The sequence below is a fragment of the Falco cherrug genome, chromosome 14, assembly GCF_023634085.1.
Source record: "Falco cherrug isolate bFalChe1 chromosome 14, bFalChe1.pri, whole genome shotgun sequence".
Taxonomy (NCBI): domain Eukaryota; kingdom Metazoa; phylum Chordata; class Aves; order Falconiformes; family Falconidae; genus Falco; species Falco cherrug.
In genome coordinates, this window is record NC_073710.1 from 19,212,871 (window position 1) to 19,230,655 (window position 17,785).

Genomic DNA, 17,785 nt, shown 5'->3' on the forward strand with positions numbered 1-17,785 from the left:
CTCTAAATAAATCAAATATGTTCCATTAAATACAGAGGTTTTAAAACCCACACTTCACTCGCTCTTCAGATTCCTATCACCATATTCCGGCAAGCTTGGAGGTAAAATCCCTCGGCTACCACCTACATGCAGCTGTTGACGCTTGGGCATGGATCAAAGTGACTTGCCACAGCTTTCAGGTATAAGGAAGAATTGGAAGATTTTTTTTGTATTTGTCCACAGGGTCTAACGCTCCTGTGCAGACCCATTTTACAGCAGATATAAAATAAATTCATTGCATCCACTCTGCTCTGCCTAGGCTATAGAGCAGGGCTGCAGTCAGGCTAAACTGAAGGCAAGCAGGTCTTAGTGCTCGTATCTCGACTACCTTTGTTGTTCTATTTCTTCCTTCATTCCAGGTGGAGGCTGGACAAGCTGCTGGAGGAGAAATTCATGAGGGATTATAAAAAATCCAGCCCCCACATTTGGCTCAGGAAGCCCTGAACAGCATTACTGAAGGCTGTGAAAGTATGTGCGTGCACACATATACATATGTATCTGTACTCATGTATATGTAACAGTTGCCCTGTGCTCATACTTTTTCTTTGGCACCTGCCTCTGCCTCTGTCCCAGGCAGGATGCTGGGATGCTTTCATCCTGACTTCATAAGTACGTTCTTGTCCTTCAGGCACCTGGGTGCCTGAATGTCCACGTAGCTCTCTAATACCCCACGTCCAGTCTCTCTGTCACTCCCATTGTCAGCACAGCCTGACTCACGTCCCCTTCCTTGCTTTCCATTTGGTCATGTCATTTCTAAATCACCTTCCTTCCCTATTCCCCACCCATGCATATGGATTTATTTTTCCCCAATGGCCATGCCTTCCCCTTCTTTGAAATCATTTGCAGAAAGCTAACGTCAACTTGGTTTAATTAAAGCCCCTGCATGTTTATCATGTCTTTAAATCATTTCCTTCAAGCAATCTTCACATGAAGTTATCACTTTGTCAGAACATGATCCAAAACCAGAGCTCAGGGCACAATGGGAAGCACACAAAGGGAGAGCTGAGTAGCTTGGAAAGTTTGGGTGAGCTGTTTGTTAGAAGCTGCCGAGCCCACCCCTCCAAGACCTTTATTTCCCCCTGCGGCAGCTGTCATCTGATCCCACGCTTTGGCTTTGAATGGGGCTCTCTGAGGATGCCAGATGTTGGGAACAAAGGTCTAAAAATAATCTTTCCAAATAATCTTCCCATCTATCATTCAAGGAGAGCATGTGCTTTGTGCAAACATGTGAGCCGAGAACCTGATCTAACTTTGAGTAAAGAAGTTCAACAGCAGCTCCTGCCTTCTGCTTGTGGGCTCCTTTATTTTTTTTTTTCCCCTTTCCCTTCCCAGAATCTGCGCAGCGAGAAGCAGCTCTCACCAGCGATCAGCCCTCGCTCTGCCTCCCACCCTGCCTCCCTCCCTCCTTGCCAAGACTGTATCGTCTGGATCCCGAAAGCCGGGCTCCTTATTCGATCTCTCCCTGGGAAAATGGATTCCAGGGTGCTGTCAGAGATGCATTTCTGTAAAAAGATCTTCACTGCAGCCTTGTGTGTCTTAGTTTTGCTGCTCGATACGGGCTGTGCAAGGAATCTCTGGAAGCGTGCTCTACATCTGAAAATGACAGAGAAATATGATGTGAGTAAACTGCGGTGGGTGATTTAGGGGGAGCCGGGTATGCTCACCGTGAAATGGGAGTTTTCTTTATCTGTCTGTATCATTTTAGAATAAGACGTATTTGAATCCGCAGGCTGTCTCCTTATAACAGGGTTGCACTGAGTTTCCCAAACTTTTGCCACCTAGCTGCTGCAATGGGAAGCTTGTAAAGCACACTCGGAACAGTGAGGTGTTGGTACGGCAGCGACACTGCTTCTCCTAGAAACTTCATCGGGCAGCAAGGGAAGCCAGAATGGGGAGAAGGGGAATGCAAGCCCTGCCTGCCTGGGAATAGATTTAGTGAAAAGAAGATGTGATTTATTGCTTAGAGCAGGAAGAAGGGTCCCCTGCCCAGTTCCTCCGCTGCCTTTTGGGGTAACGTTGGGCAAGTGTCTGGCTCCTGGGGACAGTGTGTACTAGAGGGATGGTGGCATTGCCTAGGTTTTTGTAAATCACCAGAGCACAGAGACCTCCAGATCCACAGTGTCAGAGTAACATACCGATCACCTTAATGGGCATTGGGGGCTGATCAGAGAAATCCGCTCTCCTGGGGGTGCTTTGCCTGGCACGTTCACAGGGAGCAGAGCTGCTCACACCCTGGCAGCCGCTCCATGGCACCGTCTGTCCCCGCTCACTTTTGGCAGACTTGCGTGGGGTACTGGGCGCATCCACCGTTTCCAGATCTGCAATGGTACTTAGAGCAGTAGTGCCAGAACTGAAACTAAAGCAGCAACAAGTTACTGTGAGTGGAGGAGACAATGGTGCTGGGTCTTGTTCTGGTGTGTCTGGGCCAAAAGACTGTTAGAAGTGGCCATGGAGGAAATTGGGAGGGAAAAAAAAAAAAAAAAAAAGAAGATAATTTGATAGCTTGACTTTCAGGACCTGCTGTTTAGGAAGAAAAAAAAAAATTGAATCTGAAATTTTGACTTACTCCATTAAAGTCCCCTGAGGAGCCAGCACTGACCCAAGGCTTCTGCCCCTTGAATCACTTAAGTGGAAGCCCCAGCCGGTCTGTTTTCTCGTGCCCAGGTTTCATAGCATCTTCCAGCCATTGCATGTGCATAAACAGCTCCTCGGTGTCACATGGGGATTCCTCCACTTGTTTTCTGCAGCCACGTATAAGAGCTTTTAATTTAAAAAGGATGCTTTTTTGACCATGACATCTAGAGTGATGTTTGGGGACAGTTATATTTGGTTTGTGTGATTGCTGACTCAAAAGTGTGACACATGTCTTTCACTCGTGCTGAATGGACCAAAATACTGTGCTCTTGTCTCCTTGAAATTTTGCAGAAAACTTTGTGCTGATATTTGAAAGGCACCCCAGTATTTCACAAAAAGAAATTTTGTTCATTGTAGCCTCCCCTGGGACAGAGTATCATCTGGTTTGCACTTTAATTGGGAAACAGTGACATGAAGTGCTGTGTTTCCTGCAAAAATCACTCACTGGAAAGTGCATTTATTATGATGTTCTTGTGTCATATTTCAATGCGAAGCTCAAATTTAATAGGACCTACGAAGTGAATGACCCAGAGAGATAGGACAGAGGTAGAACAGGAATTTACATGTTGATCTTCAGATAATGGGCTCTGTAGAAGCGCAGAGCTTGCTCCCCTGAGGATATATCCTCCTCTTTCAATCTGCAGTTCTTCAAAGGACTGTTTTTTCTGGCAGTCGTGAATCCAGGTGCTACTGATCTGGCAAGCTCAGCTAGAATTGCTCACAGTGACAGAGACAGCTTATCTAGGGAAAACAGAAAATGCTTTTCTTTTTCCTTCTCCTCAAAGCCTTGTAAGGAGGAAGGCGTTCACTCTCCATCCTCCTATCCACCAACAGTCAGTTTTGGCAGCCCCTCTTGTTTCTCAAAAGATGCTTTCTTTTCTACCAAACGCTGTATGTTCTCTACAGTTCGGAAATCAGAGGCTGTGGGTGGAACAACTGATCTGTGAGTCACTTGGACAGAGGGATAACAGATGGAGGTACTTATGGCAACATGCAGCCATACAGGAGTTGGGCCATAGACATCCCTGTGGGACCCCCAGAAGGGCATGGGCAAGGTCTGTAGGGGAAGGAGGTGGTGGGGGTAGGGAGCTGACTGAGAGTTATGTTATCTGAGTCCAAAAAATGGACTGCAGCAGGAGGAATGCATCCAGCAAACTGCTGGCGGCAGAATGATGAGCAGGTGCTATGATGAGGACCTGCCTGGAGGTCTGGCCAGGAGTGTTTCGTTAAGGTGTCTGAGGAAGGGTGTGGGTTGGCAAGGAGGGCTCGGTTCGGAATGGAGAAGGGTGAAAGAGGAGAGGGAATGCAGTGAGAAGATAAAACTGGCAGTCACAGTGGGATAGAGGAGCTGGGCTTCCAGTTTGTAGCAAATCCAAGTATTTTACAGCCAGGGGGACACTTGTCAACTTCAGTGATTTGCAGCTGGTGTTCTGCAGCCCCCGCAGTCTGTGGACTGTTTCCAAAGGGCAGAGGGAGGGAGCTACCTGTGAGTGGTCTTCAGTTCGTTATCAAGACATCCCCATGTCTACTGGGAAAACCTGAGGCAGTCTTGATTTTATTCCAGTGTCAATTGCATCAAGTGTTTCAGAAAAAAGGTCCGGTCTTCTTTTAAAGATTTCCAAAAATGAAGAATTCCTCACAGCTGCTGTAATGTTCTTCCAACAATTTATTTACCCTCCAGCTCGCTATCATAAATCAACCCTGAGATAGCCTCTTTCTCTACTAGATTATCACACCTCCCGTAAGATTTCTGTCTTGCGTATGCCTTGGAGTAACGTATGAGCAGGGCAGTCCTCGGCCTCCCCTTTGAAACCTGCATGCACACACCAAAGTCTTGCACTGTATTCCCTGCTTTCCAGTCCTCTAATTGCTATCGTGCATCTTCTTTGAGCCCACCCTACTTTTTCAACAATCTTCTAGTACTGCAGACACCAGAACCAAAAGTGCTAATCCAGAGTCAATAGCAGGAGAATATTATTCCTATTGTTTTGGTCTTGTCCTTCAGACAATTTAACCCTCCTTCAGTCTGGTATTTGCAACTTTGATCCCCAATGATCTGTGTGTTTCCAGGTCTTTGACTGAAATGTTGGAAGGCTCTAAATTCCTCCCAACCCTGTATTGTTTCACAGAAAAAATGGTTTATGGCCAGTGTTTGAAAATACCTGCCAGGGGCAGAACCGGTGACCACAGCCTGGGAATAAACCTCACGCATGGTCTCAGGGGTGGCCGTGCAGAAGATGAATTAGCAGGGAATTGTGCTTCCACACAAGCCCAGGGTCCAGTTTCAGGCACAAATAATAGAACAGACCCGGAATTCTTTGGAGGTAGACTGCATCCCACGGTTACTATTGAAAATACAGGTTGAGAGTGAGCGATTGCGGTCAGGTTTTTCTGAGACATCTTTCCTGACCTCCAGGGTTGCTCAGCTGAACTCTGAACTTTTCTCCTTTGTTTCTGGATATCTCTAAGGCAGATATTCTCATTAAAAGGTTTCAGTAAGTGGCCATGGGAAACAGCAGTTTGACTCGGGCATTGAAAAATATTCTTAAAGGAAGAGGTCCTGACTGTCGTCACGATCTGTAAAAATAATAAATCCGAGCTATGCTCACAGCCACACTGTGAATCCTGGGAGAGCTTTTAAAAAGACCTTGCAACCCACACCTGGAGATACCCTAACCAGATTATTTTGGGAATGAGGGAATCCTGTTTCCCACTAGGGTTTTATGTATAAATAAGCCAGCGGCAATGATTTTATTAGACTGAGTGCGTAACGTATTTTTTGACCCTGAAGTTTTGAAAGAAAGGGGTTCAGGGCAATAGGTGAACAGAGAAAATGGGCGGGGAGGTCATAAGGTACAAAGTTATTTGGCTAAAAAGGTTATATTGTTCCCAAACGGAAATCTCATTCATTGAGCCAGCTGTTCATTGCAATTTTGGCTTCTTAGTTTCTGAATCATCTGTGAAGCAACTGCAGTAATTGTTTGGGGGTTGGGTGGGTTTTTTCTTGTATCCATTATTGGCCAATTTTGGTCACATTTCAGCCTGCAGCTGACATTTCAAGTAACAGAGTAGTAAATGGTGACCTTCCAGGATGAATGCTCTCTCCAACAAGACCGGTTAAATGTTTGGAACTGCATAGATATACTCTTAAATCCTCTCTTATATCCCAAAATTATACTTGGTCCAAGCATTTCCTCTATTTAAAATCCAACAACAGCAAAAAAAAAGTTGAACTTTCAGTATCTTCAATTCAAAAGCATGTCATTTGAAAGCTGGAGTGTTTTCAGCTTTTGAGAAATGGGGTGATGTGATAGCTTACACTTTGTTTTATACTTTAACATTGAAAATATCAAAATTAGGAAATTTTATTTTTCAAACCTATTTTGTAGTTCAAACAGCCTACCAGTTCATGGGAAAGCAACCTCACAGAAGGAGTTTTGAGCAGTTTCTTGTTCACTGTATAGAAACAACAAAGGAAAAAGGATAAAAAAATCGTTTATTGATATTGGGAACAAGTCAGGCTGATAATGGGAATGGGGCAGGAGCCTGTCATTTGTGGAAATATTAGGAATCCCCTGTCTCACCCACACAGACACACTTAACCAGTTAGAGATCTAACAATGATATGGATTTTTTAAAACATAGATCTAGTGAAAGAAATTAAAACTTTTAATCATCCTGGCTTGTCCCTACACTTCCACACTGGCTGACACTCGATTGCTGTGCAACCAGGCAGCAGAGAACCTTTGCTGCGCTCCGTTTCCCCCAGCTATGGCTCAAAGAACCGAGGTCAGCTTTGGTGTAAAAGCCACCCACCACCCTACCAGCACCATGCTGCACTGTGTGCAGTGTGCAAGTCAAATTTCTCACATCAGTACCACAAACAATGCACATCGATATTTCTTGTGCTGTTCCTTGGGACTGCCTTTATGCTCTGCATTACAAATTATCCCAGGGGAGGGAAGATGATGTAGTTTTCACGATTGCTGCTCGGTCACATGCAGCAGCAGAGGCTGTGCGGGCCAGTGGTCGGTCCCCAGGCCAAGGAACCTCCTGGGGCCTCTCCTGGGACATTTTTTGGCCAGTAGATGTCAGGACATGCTGTTTCGCAAAGGCACACATGCTCCACAGAAGCCATTGGGAGGTTTCCAAAAAAAGAGGATGGGACAGCGTGTAGATAAAGAGGGATATGAGTCTCACCTCGTATTTCTCCATAGCCTGATGGTGAAATTTCCTAGAGACCCCCTCAGGGACAGTTGCACCACGTTGTTTCTTGGAATATCAACCCCAGTTATTTGTCACTGATTTCACAACACGGCAGCGATCGGGCCAAGTACCTATAGACTCATAGACGCAACAGCCTGCTAGCGAGTGCATGGCAGCGCTCACGTCAGACCGCTGGCTAGTTGCTGATCTCTTTTAAAAGCACAAATCCTGAATCCATCTTTTAATTTGATTAGAGCTTATTGTTTCTTAATAGACCTGAGAATGTTTGCCCTTTCTGAGTACTTTGTGCTGCTGTGGGGAGCTGAGCCCCAGCCCAGAGGTGAGTGGTTTAGCCACAGGTGAGAAAGGAGTGGGCTTGGGTGATTCATTCACCTCTGTCGGAGGGAGTTGGCTTCTTGCTGAAATCCTGCCAGTGTGAATAACATCTGAATGCTGCCTCTTAAAAATGTTCCTGGTAAAATCCGGTGCCTGTTAATCCACTTTAAATCTTCCTTGTCCTTTTGGTGTGCAGTGAGCAGCAGCTGGGCTCCTTTCTGCTGTAGTCAACTGTGGCTTCATTTTCTTTGGGATTAAACTGACAGATCTCACCCAGATCATTTCATGTTTTAGAAATGGTCTCCAATTTAACAACCCAGGACCCCACAGGGGATAAGCTTGAAAGACACCCCGATAAATTCTGGTCCAGGAGAAGGTGATGAAGGTAGAAGAAGCCTATTGAGGAGACAGGTGCTACTTGGGACATTATAGTTCCAGGTCCCATTGGGGACATAACCTCAAAACAATCCAGTGTCATCATTTCCACTGATTTACTATTAAAGTGTTTGGGCATGCTTGTCATGAGGATGCCTGGAGTCTTTCTCTGTGTTTCCCAGACAAGTATAAAAGACTTCAAAAGATATTTTTTCTTCTACCTCCTCATTGTCATTGCAATAACCTTAATTATGAAATGAGTTCCACACAATAATTTGGTGGTTTGGTGTTTCCAAAGCAGTGTGCTAAGGTGACCATATAGCTGTCTCTTCAGTGGGCTAAAGACAGGGCTGGGGAAGCTGAACAGTTAATTCTCCTCTCTAATGAATACTTGAAAACCACTTTGAAAATCCCTCTTCTGTATCAACTGATGGGATGTTTGGTATTCACCTTATGCCAAACCTTTGTTTCCTTTTCTTTTCTTTGCAAGGATTATGAGTACCCTCTTCATTCTCACAGTTCCCACTACCAGAAGAACGACCGCTGCCCCCCACCACCCCAGACTTTGCCTGACCGAGCCTGTGAGGTGCCCAGCTGCCGCTCGGATTCGGAGTGTGAAAGACACAAGCGCTGCTGCTACAACGGGTGCATCTACGCCTGTCTGGAGTCTGTACAGCCACCACCAGGTAGAGTGGACCCAGCGATCAAAGTGGTAGAGAGAAGCATGCAGAAATGATGGTAGTCACCCCCCTGTGCGTTGGGTGTCGGGTGGGAGGCACGGTTTGAATGTGAATTGAGGATAAAGCTTCAGTTCCACACTTCTGATTTCTGGATTGAAAAATTAATCTAAGGCAAGCTGGCGCTGCAAAATTTCCACCAGCACAAACTGTAGAAATCACTTGAAGCCAGTTCTTTTCCAGAGATTATATATTCAGGGAAAGAAGTAATCCCAATCTGAATTAGTGCTCACATAAGCGAGGCAGCTGTCTCATCTGATGTGTGCCATCGGAATGGAGGATGGGCAACAAGAGCTGCTTTGGCCTTGGGTAACATCTGTGGTTCTCTTGCCACTGGGACAAGAAGAGCATGAATATTAATATGTTGCTGAAAACTTCATCCTTCAGGAGCCTGCAGCCTCGCCACTGGCTGTTAGAGGAAAACTATGACTTTCCCATAGCTGTGTGCCTTATGGCTGCTCTGCCTTGACTCTGTCATTTCTTGTTTCTGTCTTTCACAGTTTTAGACTGGTTGGTTCAGCCCAAACCCCGCTGGCTGGGAGGAAATGGGTGGCTTTTGGATGGCCCAGAGGAAGTCTTACAAGGTACAGTACATTTCACTGTCTTCTCTGCAATATTGGTAATTATACAAAGGCACTAAATAATACATTCATCACACACAGGGCTTGCCAGGGATGTAGGGAGGCTGGGGCTGCTGGAGTTATCTGGAGTTTCCATGGGAATAACTCTGTGTGGTGCTGTGGGCTAGTTTCTGGTGCAGTAAACCAGTTGCTTTTTATGGATATGGCTTATCCAACAGAGCACTAGGAATAATCCAGGGAACTGGCTCTGTATCCATTCTTGACATAAGTAGAAATATATCTTTTCTTTTAGAAAAAGGCTTTATCAGCATACATATATTTTCTGCCAGCTTCCTGATAGGCTGTGGGCGGACTTGGATTAGATCTTTTAATCCAGAGTGGCCTCATCACACAGATGCTTGGGGCTGGGGCTGGGGCTCTTGGGTCTGAAGGCTGCTTTGAACAAGAGCCTTGGCAAACTGCTGCAGAATTGTGTAAAGCTGACATGGAGCTGGGAGCATCTAAGCTTGGAGATTGCTAATGAGATTGGGCTCCTCAGGTTAATTTCACAGGGAAAAGTCTTTTAATTAATTTTTTCCAATACCTCAAATAGAAACAAGGAGGGAGCTGGGGAGGTGGGAAGAGAAGTTTTCTTCTACAAGACATTCCCAGATACATGTATGCCTGAAGTTCTTAATTTCTTCATGGAAAAGCTATTCCAGCTTTTGATTAGCGTTAGTCAGACACAGGTAAATAAATCACCTTCTCTGGTCTTACACAGATGGTATCAGACTTGCCAAACCTTGACTTTCATCTATTATAGAAGCTCCTAGTTCTTCAAGGGACAATTCTGCCTCCAGCTCATTGGAGTTGCACTGCTAGAAATAACATAAAATAGGTTCCTTCTCATCCATCCTTGTCATGATTATATTATTTGTTCTTATCATAACACCTTCATCTCAGCTTAAGGGAGTAATTAGTGAAATAAGAACCATCAGTCATGGCACGAGGATTATAGCAGAGGTCCTTGAAATTAAAATCCTGGCAAATGAAGGGGTGGAGTGTCCCTGCATAATCTGTACCTTTAATGAACACAAAAAGTGCCTGTGACTCCTGCTTTACTTTCTTATTCTGCTCTGCACTTGCTGGATACCCACAGTCAAGGCGGTTAAAGCCTCCATTTGCAGCAGGGGGTGGTACTGCCTTTTTCCATAGTGAGTCACATCTGAGGTTTAAATTCATCAGTAAGTTAATGGGTGTGGAGCAAAGAACAAAGCAGCAAACTGCCAGCTTCCTGGTCGCGTTTCCCTGATTCCTCACCCAGCCCGAAACACTGGCTGGAACAGACTTAGGGCTGCTTGGAGGGGCTCGTGGAGGGACCACCCATCAGTGGTGGGCAGTGGTGGGCTCTCTTCACCGCTGTCCAGCCCGCACACAGACCCTGCAGAACAGGCTGTGGGGTGGCTGTCGTTACAGGCGATCAGGCTGACCCCCGCTCCCCATGTCAGGCTAGGCACCTCAGTTCTCCCGTAAGGTGTGAGCTGCAGCACCTGCTCTGCCAGGCTGCTTTGGAGGTGGTCACCCCTCGGTACCCTTGCATGGGAAGTGGTCTGAGATCTCATCTGGGAGGTGATACAGAAGAAGGTGGCCATACTGTCAGATTTTGGATACCGGTGGGTGTTAAAGCCATGATTTATGACCTGCTGGCTTCTTTTGCAGCTGAGGCCTGCAGTACCACGGAGGATGGAGATGAGCCGCTGCATTGCCCCACAGGCTATGAATGCCATATCATCAACCCGGGCAACACGGCTGAAGGAATTCCTAACAGGGGCCAGTGCATCAAGCTCCGTGGAAATCCAGGTCAGCTGACTGGAAATCTCCTGTCCTTTCCTGCTCTGTCATGCAAACACCAGTAAGGGACGATGTGCTCTTACTGGCTTTGAGGGAGATCTGGTGGTGCATCTGGTCTCATGGCCTCCCTGCGTTTCCTGGTCAGCCCGAGGCCCCAGGGCAGTGTGTGACAGCCGGGCTGGGAGACAGTCCCATCTGCAGCAATCTGAGGTCTCTAATGCCCTTGATGTTGGCTGAGCTCTGTGAAGTACCCAACGCAGGGGACGTGCTTCTTGTTTGCTCTGTATGCCCGTGTCCTTTGGGATTGTGTAAACTGAACAGGGAGTAACCTGCACATGCCATTATTACACAGCACAAAAAATCGAAATAATTATATATTACTACACACTTAACTAAGAAACATGAGTTTCAAATTCCAGTTTTGACTTCTGATTTTGCTTTCCGCATCCAAAACATTATTCCCTTTATTCTGCTAACACATTTGCCCAATAAAGGACCTTTTACAGGCCAAGCTGTTTTCCAGGAAAGCTCATAGCGTGTCTAGGTATGTGTAACTTCATTGCGTGGCAGGGTATGTGTTTGCACTGGGCTACAAATCACCTCAGTGGAGAGAGCGGAGACACCAGTTTTGCCATTCGGTCCCTGTGAAAGCCAGGGGAAGCATCAAACCAGATCTCTGAACTGCTTCCATAAAAGACTAAGATTTTCTTCCAGGGGTTTTCGATCATCTCTTTCATTATTTTATAACTTTTTCTTTAATAACATCCATAGTAGCTAATGTAATGTATAACTATATGGCTCTTAGACATGAGGTATATTCCTAAGAACTTAAATAATTATATAAATGGTAAACAGAAAAACCTAGCTGGAATTTGAATTATGTAAAAACTAGTAGATGGTCTGAAATTTTACCCAAATTTTCTTTTGTTTAAAAAAGTCTGTGATTCCTTGACTCTGTAAAGAACATAACATGCTAGTGGCCAACAGTTAAACACTCTCAGGGAGAGTTGTGTCCACATAGTTCAATAATCTAAACAGTTTTATAAGGGGTTTATAACAGCCTACAGTACATCAGCTACCGAGATCTTTTATTTTCCTGTTTTTGAGGTTACTATTTCCATATCTATAATTTCTCTGTGCCGTACATAGAAGGCCAGAGTTTAACACAAAGGATGAAGGCTAACTGGATATGTTCTTATTATGTACCTTCTTTTGCAGATGGACGCAACCTGAGGCATAAGTATTACAAGGAATATTTTGGTAAGCTGCTGGCGTGAAGTGTTTGCTTTTATTAAGCTTTATAGTTATTGCATTGCTCACAAGGAATTTGCTACTTATAAAATGAAGGTTTGTACGTAGCAAAAAGAGATGCTTTAGTCTCCACTCTCTCTGCCTTAGTCGAAAGATCCTGTTTTAAGGTCTGCAAGTCCCTGACTGTGGGCTCTGAAGAATCAGTATCTCCAGCACTCACATTAACACAATGTGTTAAATGGTGCAGCCTTCTGCCAGGGGTTCCCACCCAAGGGGTGAGAAACACTCAATCCAATAACCTTTTGTTATGTTTAAATATATTTTTGGAGCTTTGCTCATGGCCCAGAACTCCTTGCAGACCAGCACAAACCTCTGTCAAATGAAGGGTCTTTTGCCAAGAGCTTGTACAGTGGTACGTGACAAGAGATGGCTGGAGCCCAGTGAATCAGTCGTTGTTATCTGCAGCCACCAGAGGTGTCAGGTCCCTTGCACAAATTGATAGATATGTGTCTCAAAGAAAGCAGAAGAATCTTCCAGAAGATCTCTCTTCTCGTGGCTTCAAAGCTCCTGGTTCCTGCTAACTCCTGGATCTAGAGGGGTACAGTCAGATCAGATTGGAAGTGTTGTTCAGATATAACTAGATAACATCTTTGATACAATAAGATTTACAAACTGCCAAATGTGGCCAGCTTAGCTGATATAACCATGAAAGGATTTCCTTTCCTCTGTCCGGTGGGCTGTTGCAGCTCTCCCAGAGAACTGCTGAATAATAAGACCAATAAAACCGGAATGCTTAGGGAACCTGGAGAAAACATTTGCCGCAGACTAACATAAAAGCTGACTTTGCTGTTATTTGTCTTACAGGGAGCAATTCCAACAATGTGGTTGGCTATGTGAAAAACCAGCAGAAGATTTAGGCTAATCAAAGTGTGCCTGGGTAAGTCTCCTGTGAATAAAGGTGAAAATAATTGATGCTTATTATGCCATCATTTAAAGAAATGGGGGTTTTTGAGGGTAAAGTTACCTCTCATCAAAACACCAGTGTAAGGACAGCACCTTAAAACTATGTACAGGGGAATACCTCAGGCTCCGTCCAACACCTATGCTGACAGATGGTGCTGCAAAAGTATCCTGAGAACCTGCAGCCTGGGAGACCGAGCTCTGCAAACTGTCCATGGAGAAGTTAATGCCTTTCACAACTGTTACTCTCCCCTTCCCACTTTTTATTCTAATTTCACAAGATGCACCTGATTTGTTTGAAGAACCTTTGCCTCGTGGGTGTTCAGAGGATGGAGTGATTTTCAGGATGAAAAACAAGTACTGCAAAAATTTGTGTGCCTTAAGACTTTGAACTTTCTGTTTAGGGGCTTCTTCTAATGCAGGTATAACTGCTCCTGCAAGAGAAATTTAAAAGCTCTTTATTCTGGACTGATCACAATAAGGGCCAGTCTTGCAAATACTCAGGCACGTGTGATTTTGTGGGATAACTTTATGTGTGGGAGCAGTTGCATTGAACATTGTGACCCACTCGTATGTGTATCTGGCCAGAGTGAAGCCAACTTGAAAAGCAGATCATTTCATCAGTCTTTGAATTAGACAAGAAGGCAAATATTTATTATACCAAAGTTTCTGTCCCAAGATGGTTTTCTCAACACTTTCAGCTTCACTTTAAAACTAACTTGAGCTTAACTGGCAGTTACGAAAACAAAGCAGTTCAGTGTTTCTTTTATGTGCCTACATTAGGCTGACTGTTAAGATTAAACAGCTACATAAGGACAAGTTCTGTGCAAACATCCCAGGATGGATAAATATTTGAATTCCTCTTTCTTGTTTGATTTTCACCCAGCTGGACCACTCTGTTAAGCAGCTGTCAAGGAACGCTTTACCCAACAGTTTTCTGTTTTGGAAGAACGCTGATCCCAAATCTCCATGAGCACATTTCCAGCATTACCCCGATCCCTGCCCATCAGTGATAAAAAGACTTCACTATTCAAGGAACGGGATGAGTCTAGATCTTAAGCCTAACAGGAGGGGGAGAAATGTGATCCCCTGAAAGAAACCACACCGTTTATGAGCTGCCCTTCTAGAAATGAAATGCAAATACCTCCCAGCCGATCCCTATAAGCCACAGTGCCATTATCAGGCTGCTGGAACAGAGCCTGCCCTTTATGTGCGTATTATGTGACGGATTCAGATTTAACGACCATGAACATAACACAGTATTATAAAAATGAAGTGACGTCAGAATTGTACCTAATTATCCTATCTAAGTTACATTAAAATAGGCAAGACTGTAAGACTAAAGGGGCTCTCTGGATCAAATCCAATGCCTGTCTATCTCGAACAACTACTTTAAATAAGCCTTTTCATAAGCTTAAAGTTTGAAGAAACCTGCAGGTTTTCTTCTTTTCCTATTTATACCTAGGGTTCACCAGGTTTGACACCCAGTTTACAAGCCTAAACCTGAAGTCTTAAGAATTTGAGGCACTCTAAGCTAGAAGCAAAACCGGTTTTATATATTTTCTTTTTAAGTTGCTTTCCTTTAGCTTCTCAGTCTGGTAAGCTGCAAATTGAGGGCTAATGATGGAATAGATTTCTTTCTACAATATCTAAGCAGGCACACTTGTGTGCCAGTCTTTTTAAGTTGTTGGGTTTAGCCAGCAAAGTCAATAATACTCACAAAATATACAGCTGTGGTTTTGTACTTGCAAAACCTCAGGAAGAGGGCCGAAATCTGGATTATTTGTTGCACATATTAGGGAAGCAAATTCAGGATAAATTTGTGTGATTAAAAGGACTGTCTGGCAGATGGGCAACTGCTCTTTAGAAGTCCTGTACTTTTATGTTGACTTCCATAAATCCTTACAGTCAAGTTATTAGTATTTGGGGCTTACAGCTTCTTTTAGCTGTTTAGCATTATGAAATGGAAAACACATTTTCTGTGGATGTTTTCCTTTTCTGTGGCAGTTCTAAAGGGACAGTTGCATTTAATTTTGACAAATCTGACAGAACTGCTAGGCAAAAGAAACTAAGTTTGCTTCCTCGTTTAGTACGTGTCCCCATCTGCATGCATAAAATTAGCATTTTAATATGCAGATTAGTAGCAGTGTATATAAATACCCAATCCACAAACACAAATGTCTGCTTCAACCCACAAACTATGGGATTTTTTTTTCCACTCAAATGATTTAAGCCAAAGCTAAGACGCCTATGAAACACTTGATACTTTGCATATGACATTTGCAGCTGGAGAGATGAAAGATGCCAAACTGCTCTTCTGTTTCCTATTGTAAACAGGCACACCCCTGGATGCTTTGCAGAGCAAAGGAACAGATGAAGGGCTCCACATTTACCTAAATATCTTCGTTTGTTGAACTCCATTCACTTCTTGTGCCTTTTTTCCAGGTTCTAGGTATTAAATGCAACACCATATTTGGACAGCTCTATATTTAGAATTTTATCATATTCGATTTCATGCAATGATACCTTAATTCCTGCTGGGAGACAGTTATCGTTCAGTCTCACTGTAGGCCAGAAACTTTCTGCTTTGCCACGGACATTTCTTGACAACTTAAAGCAACACAGCTGGTCATGAAAGTCTTAATACAGCCTTGTTCCTAAGGTGTTGCTCAGTGAAACAGATGGATTTTTTTTTTCAGCATTACTTTTTGCAGAAAAATCAAATTCTGAATAAAGGAGCAAAGGCCTTCAGTGGTTACTGCTAAGCCCCAAAGATTAAGTGCCAAGCTGTTCTATTTAAAATTCAATGCCTAAAAACCTGTCAGGATCTAGTTAAAAAACTTGTGTTGAACATTAACAAATTTGCAAGATTAAAACTTCAGATCTCAACCTAATCTTGCAAAGCATCCAAAAACGTGCTTAATCCAAGTGGACACATTCACCTCAGTGGCTGGTTTTTTTGCAGCTACAAAAGCATGTACCCGACTGCCTTCCTGGATGGGGTGGTAACGATACTTTCTACTTGCAAAAAGATTTAAAAAAAAAATAATTACAAATTAATAATTTGTTGTTGGATTTCTGTTTACTGGGTGTTATCAAAGACATCACCCTTCCTTATGGTGCTATAATGCTTGGGGTTTTTTTGAAGTTAATTCTTTTCAAGTTATTAATTGTCAAAGTCAGAAGCAAAAGCCACAGACACTTGTCTAACTGCTGTGTTTTCAACACCGACATCCAACACACGTTGAAACGAAACACAGGCCAAATGAGTTGTCCTCAGCTTGTCTTCTCTCCAAAGACACTTGGCTTAACAACAGTCTTGTGAAGCGCAGTAGGAAATCGCTAGTGTAGGATGTTTCTAATGTTTCCATGTACACTTTAAAGCATGTCTGGTGCTATAATAAACTTTAAGTGTATCACTGTGTGCTAGCCATGCTCATGGCCTTCCAGATCCTCCAGCGCTGCTGGCACTGCCAGGGGAGCGCCTCTGCCTTCCAGCAGCCAAGGACCTGTGGCAGCCACCGGCAGACCCTTCCCAGTTTGTGCCCATGGTGCTTAGATATGTGCAGGTTCTGCCACTTCGGTGCTCAATAAAAAGTGACCAGTATATTTTTCAACTCTGCCTAGTTCCAGTTGTGTGTTCTTGGCATATTGTTTGGCTTTGAATGATGAAAAAAGAACAAACCTTTTAAATTTTCGTTGTTGGAAGAGCTCAGAAAACATAGGCACAGGGATACAAAAGTCATTTTGTCCACTGGAAGGGAGGTGACAGACCCCCGAAGCACATCTACCACGTGTGTCCCCTTTCAGAGGGACCACCTTTGTGGGTCAGATGCTCCTTCAGTTCTTGGCACCTTCATTTCTATTGCCCAAAGAGAAGCTGATGGACAGTGCTCTAAGGAGGACAGTGATGGTGTCCTGAGTAGAAGGTGACCCTTTTATTTGACCAGGCATTTTCCTTGTTGATTCAGAGCTGTTGTTTGCTGCCTGCTGGGTTTCAGCTGCCAGCTCAGGCAGTTTGCCCTGCAGAAGCAGCTGCTCAGACAGCTTTGCAGGAGGCCAAGGCTTGCTCGAAGGGTGGAAAAGCAAACGAAGTCAGAGGCCAGCGCTGGGCTGGTGCCCGCTGCAGGATGCCGGAGCTGAAAGAGGAGCCTGGTGCTGAGAGGCTGGGCTGCTGAGCACTGCATTTCCAGGAGCATGTAAGATTTCACCATCCCACCAGCTCCACCCACACCGGTCCTGCTCTACCTGCTTGTCAGGAGTGGGCAGGAGTCCTTCTGCATTGCTTCCCTCCTGCCCTGACAGCGTACCAGGGGACCCCAGAGAGGAACTGCCCGTAGTTCAGCCAAGGAGGGACCAGCAGTGGGCTTCCTTGGTCCGTCTTCAGTGGGTTTTGAGAAGATGCCAGCCAGCACTAGCTGTCAGGGTAGCTCTTCAGTCTGGCAGTGAAGTTATCGTTGGGATCACCTGAACTTCTGATGGCAATGGTCATGTGGCCTGCTTGGATGGGGAGATTATGGGATGCGTGTACATTACTCATGCCTCCTGCTGTGAGGCGTAATGTACACTTGGCTTTCAAGAGAAAGTTCTATTTGTTGAACACTGTAAAATTATGGTTTGCTTTCAACTCATTTCCACGTTAATGCAAGGAAATACAGTTTCTCTTGAGGTAGCTGGCTAACGGTCTTTGTGGAAAAAACCATTGTGTGATCGAAGGCATCATCTGCAGGTGACACTGAAGTGCCATGGGTGCATCCAGCTGGAACCAACAGCTGGAATCAACAGGACAATTATAATAGAACCTCGTGAAGTCAGGGGTCTGCATTAATACCACAG

At 44.5% G+C, this 17,785-nt stretch overlaps 1 protein-coding gene across 3 annotated transcripts; it reads left to right on the forward strand.

Annotated features, from left to right (window-relative positions):
- The first annotated feature begins 402 nt into the window (after positions 1-402).
- On the forward strand, positions 403-16,566 carry WFDC1 (WAP four-disulfide core domain 1). 3 transcript variants are annotated; one of them, XM_027803360.2, is made up of 8 exons: positions 403-507; positions 1,372-1,656; positions 8,081-8,276; positions 8,828-8,911; positions 10,607-10,747; positions 11,957-11,998; positions 12,854-12,926; positions 13,836-16,566. In XM_027803360.2, exons 2-7 carry the CDS (start codon positions 1,510-1,512, stop codon positions 12,904-12,906), a joined length of 663 nt encoding a protein of 220 aa, XP_027659161.1. In that variant the 5' UTR covers positions 403-507; positions 1,372-1,509; the 3' UTR covers positions 12,907-12,926; positions 13,836-16,566. The 3 variants fall into 3 exon arrangements, with proteins under 3 accessions (XP_027659161.1, XP_055582942.1, XP_005432419.1); XM_055726967.1 differs by lacking the exon at positions 403-507 and having other exon boundaries at positions 1,224-1,656; positions 15,287-16,566; XM_005432362.3 differs by lacking the exon at positions 403-507 and having other exon boundaries at positions 1,228-1,656.
- The last annotated feature ends 1,219 nt before the right edge of the window (positions 16,567-17,785 follow it).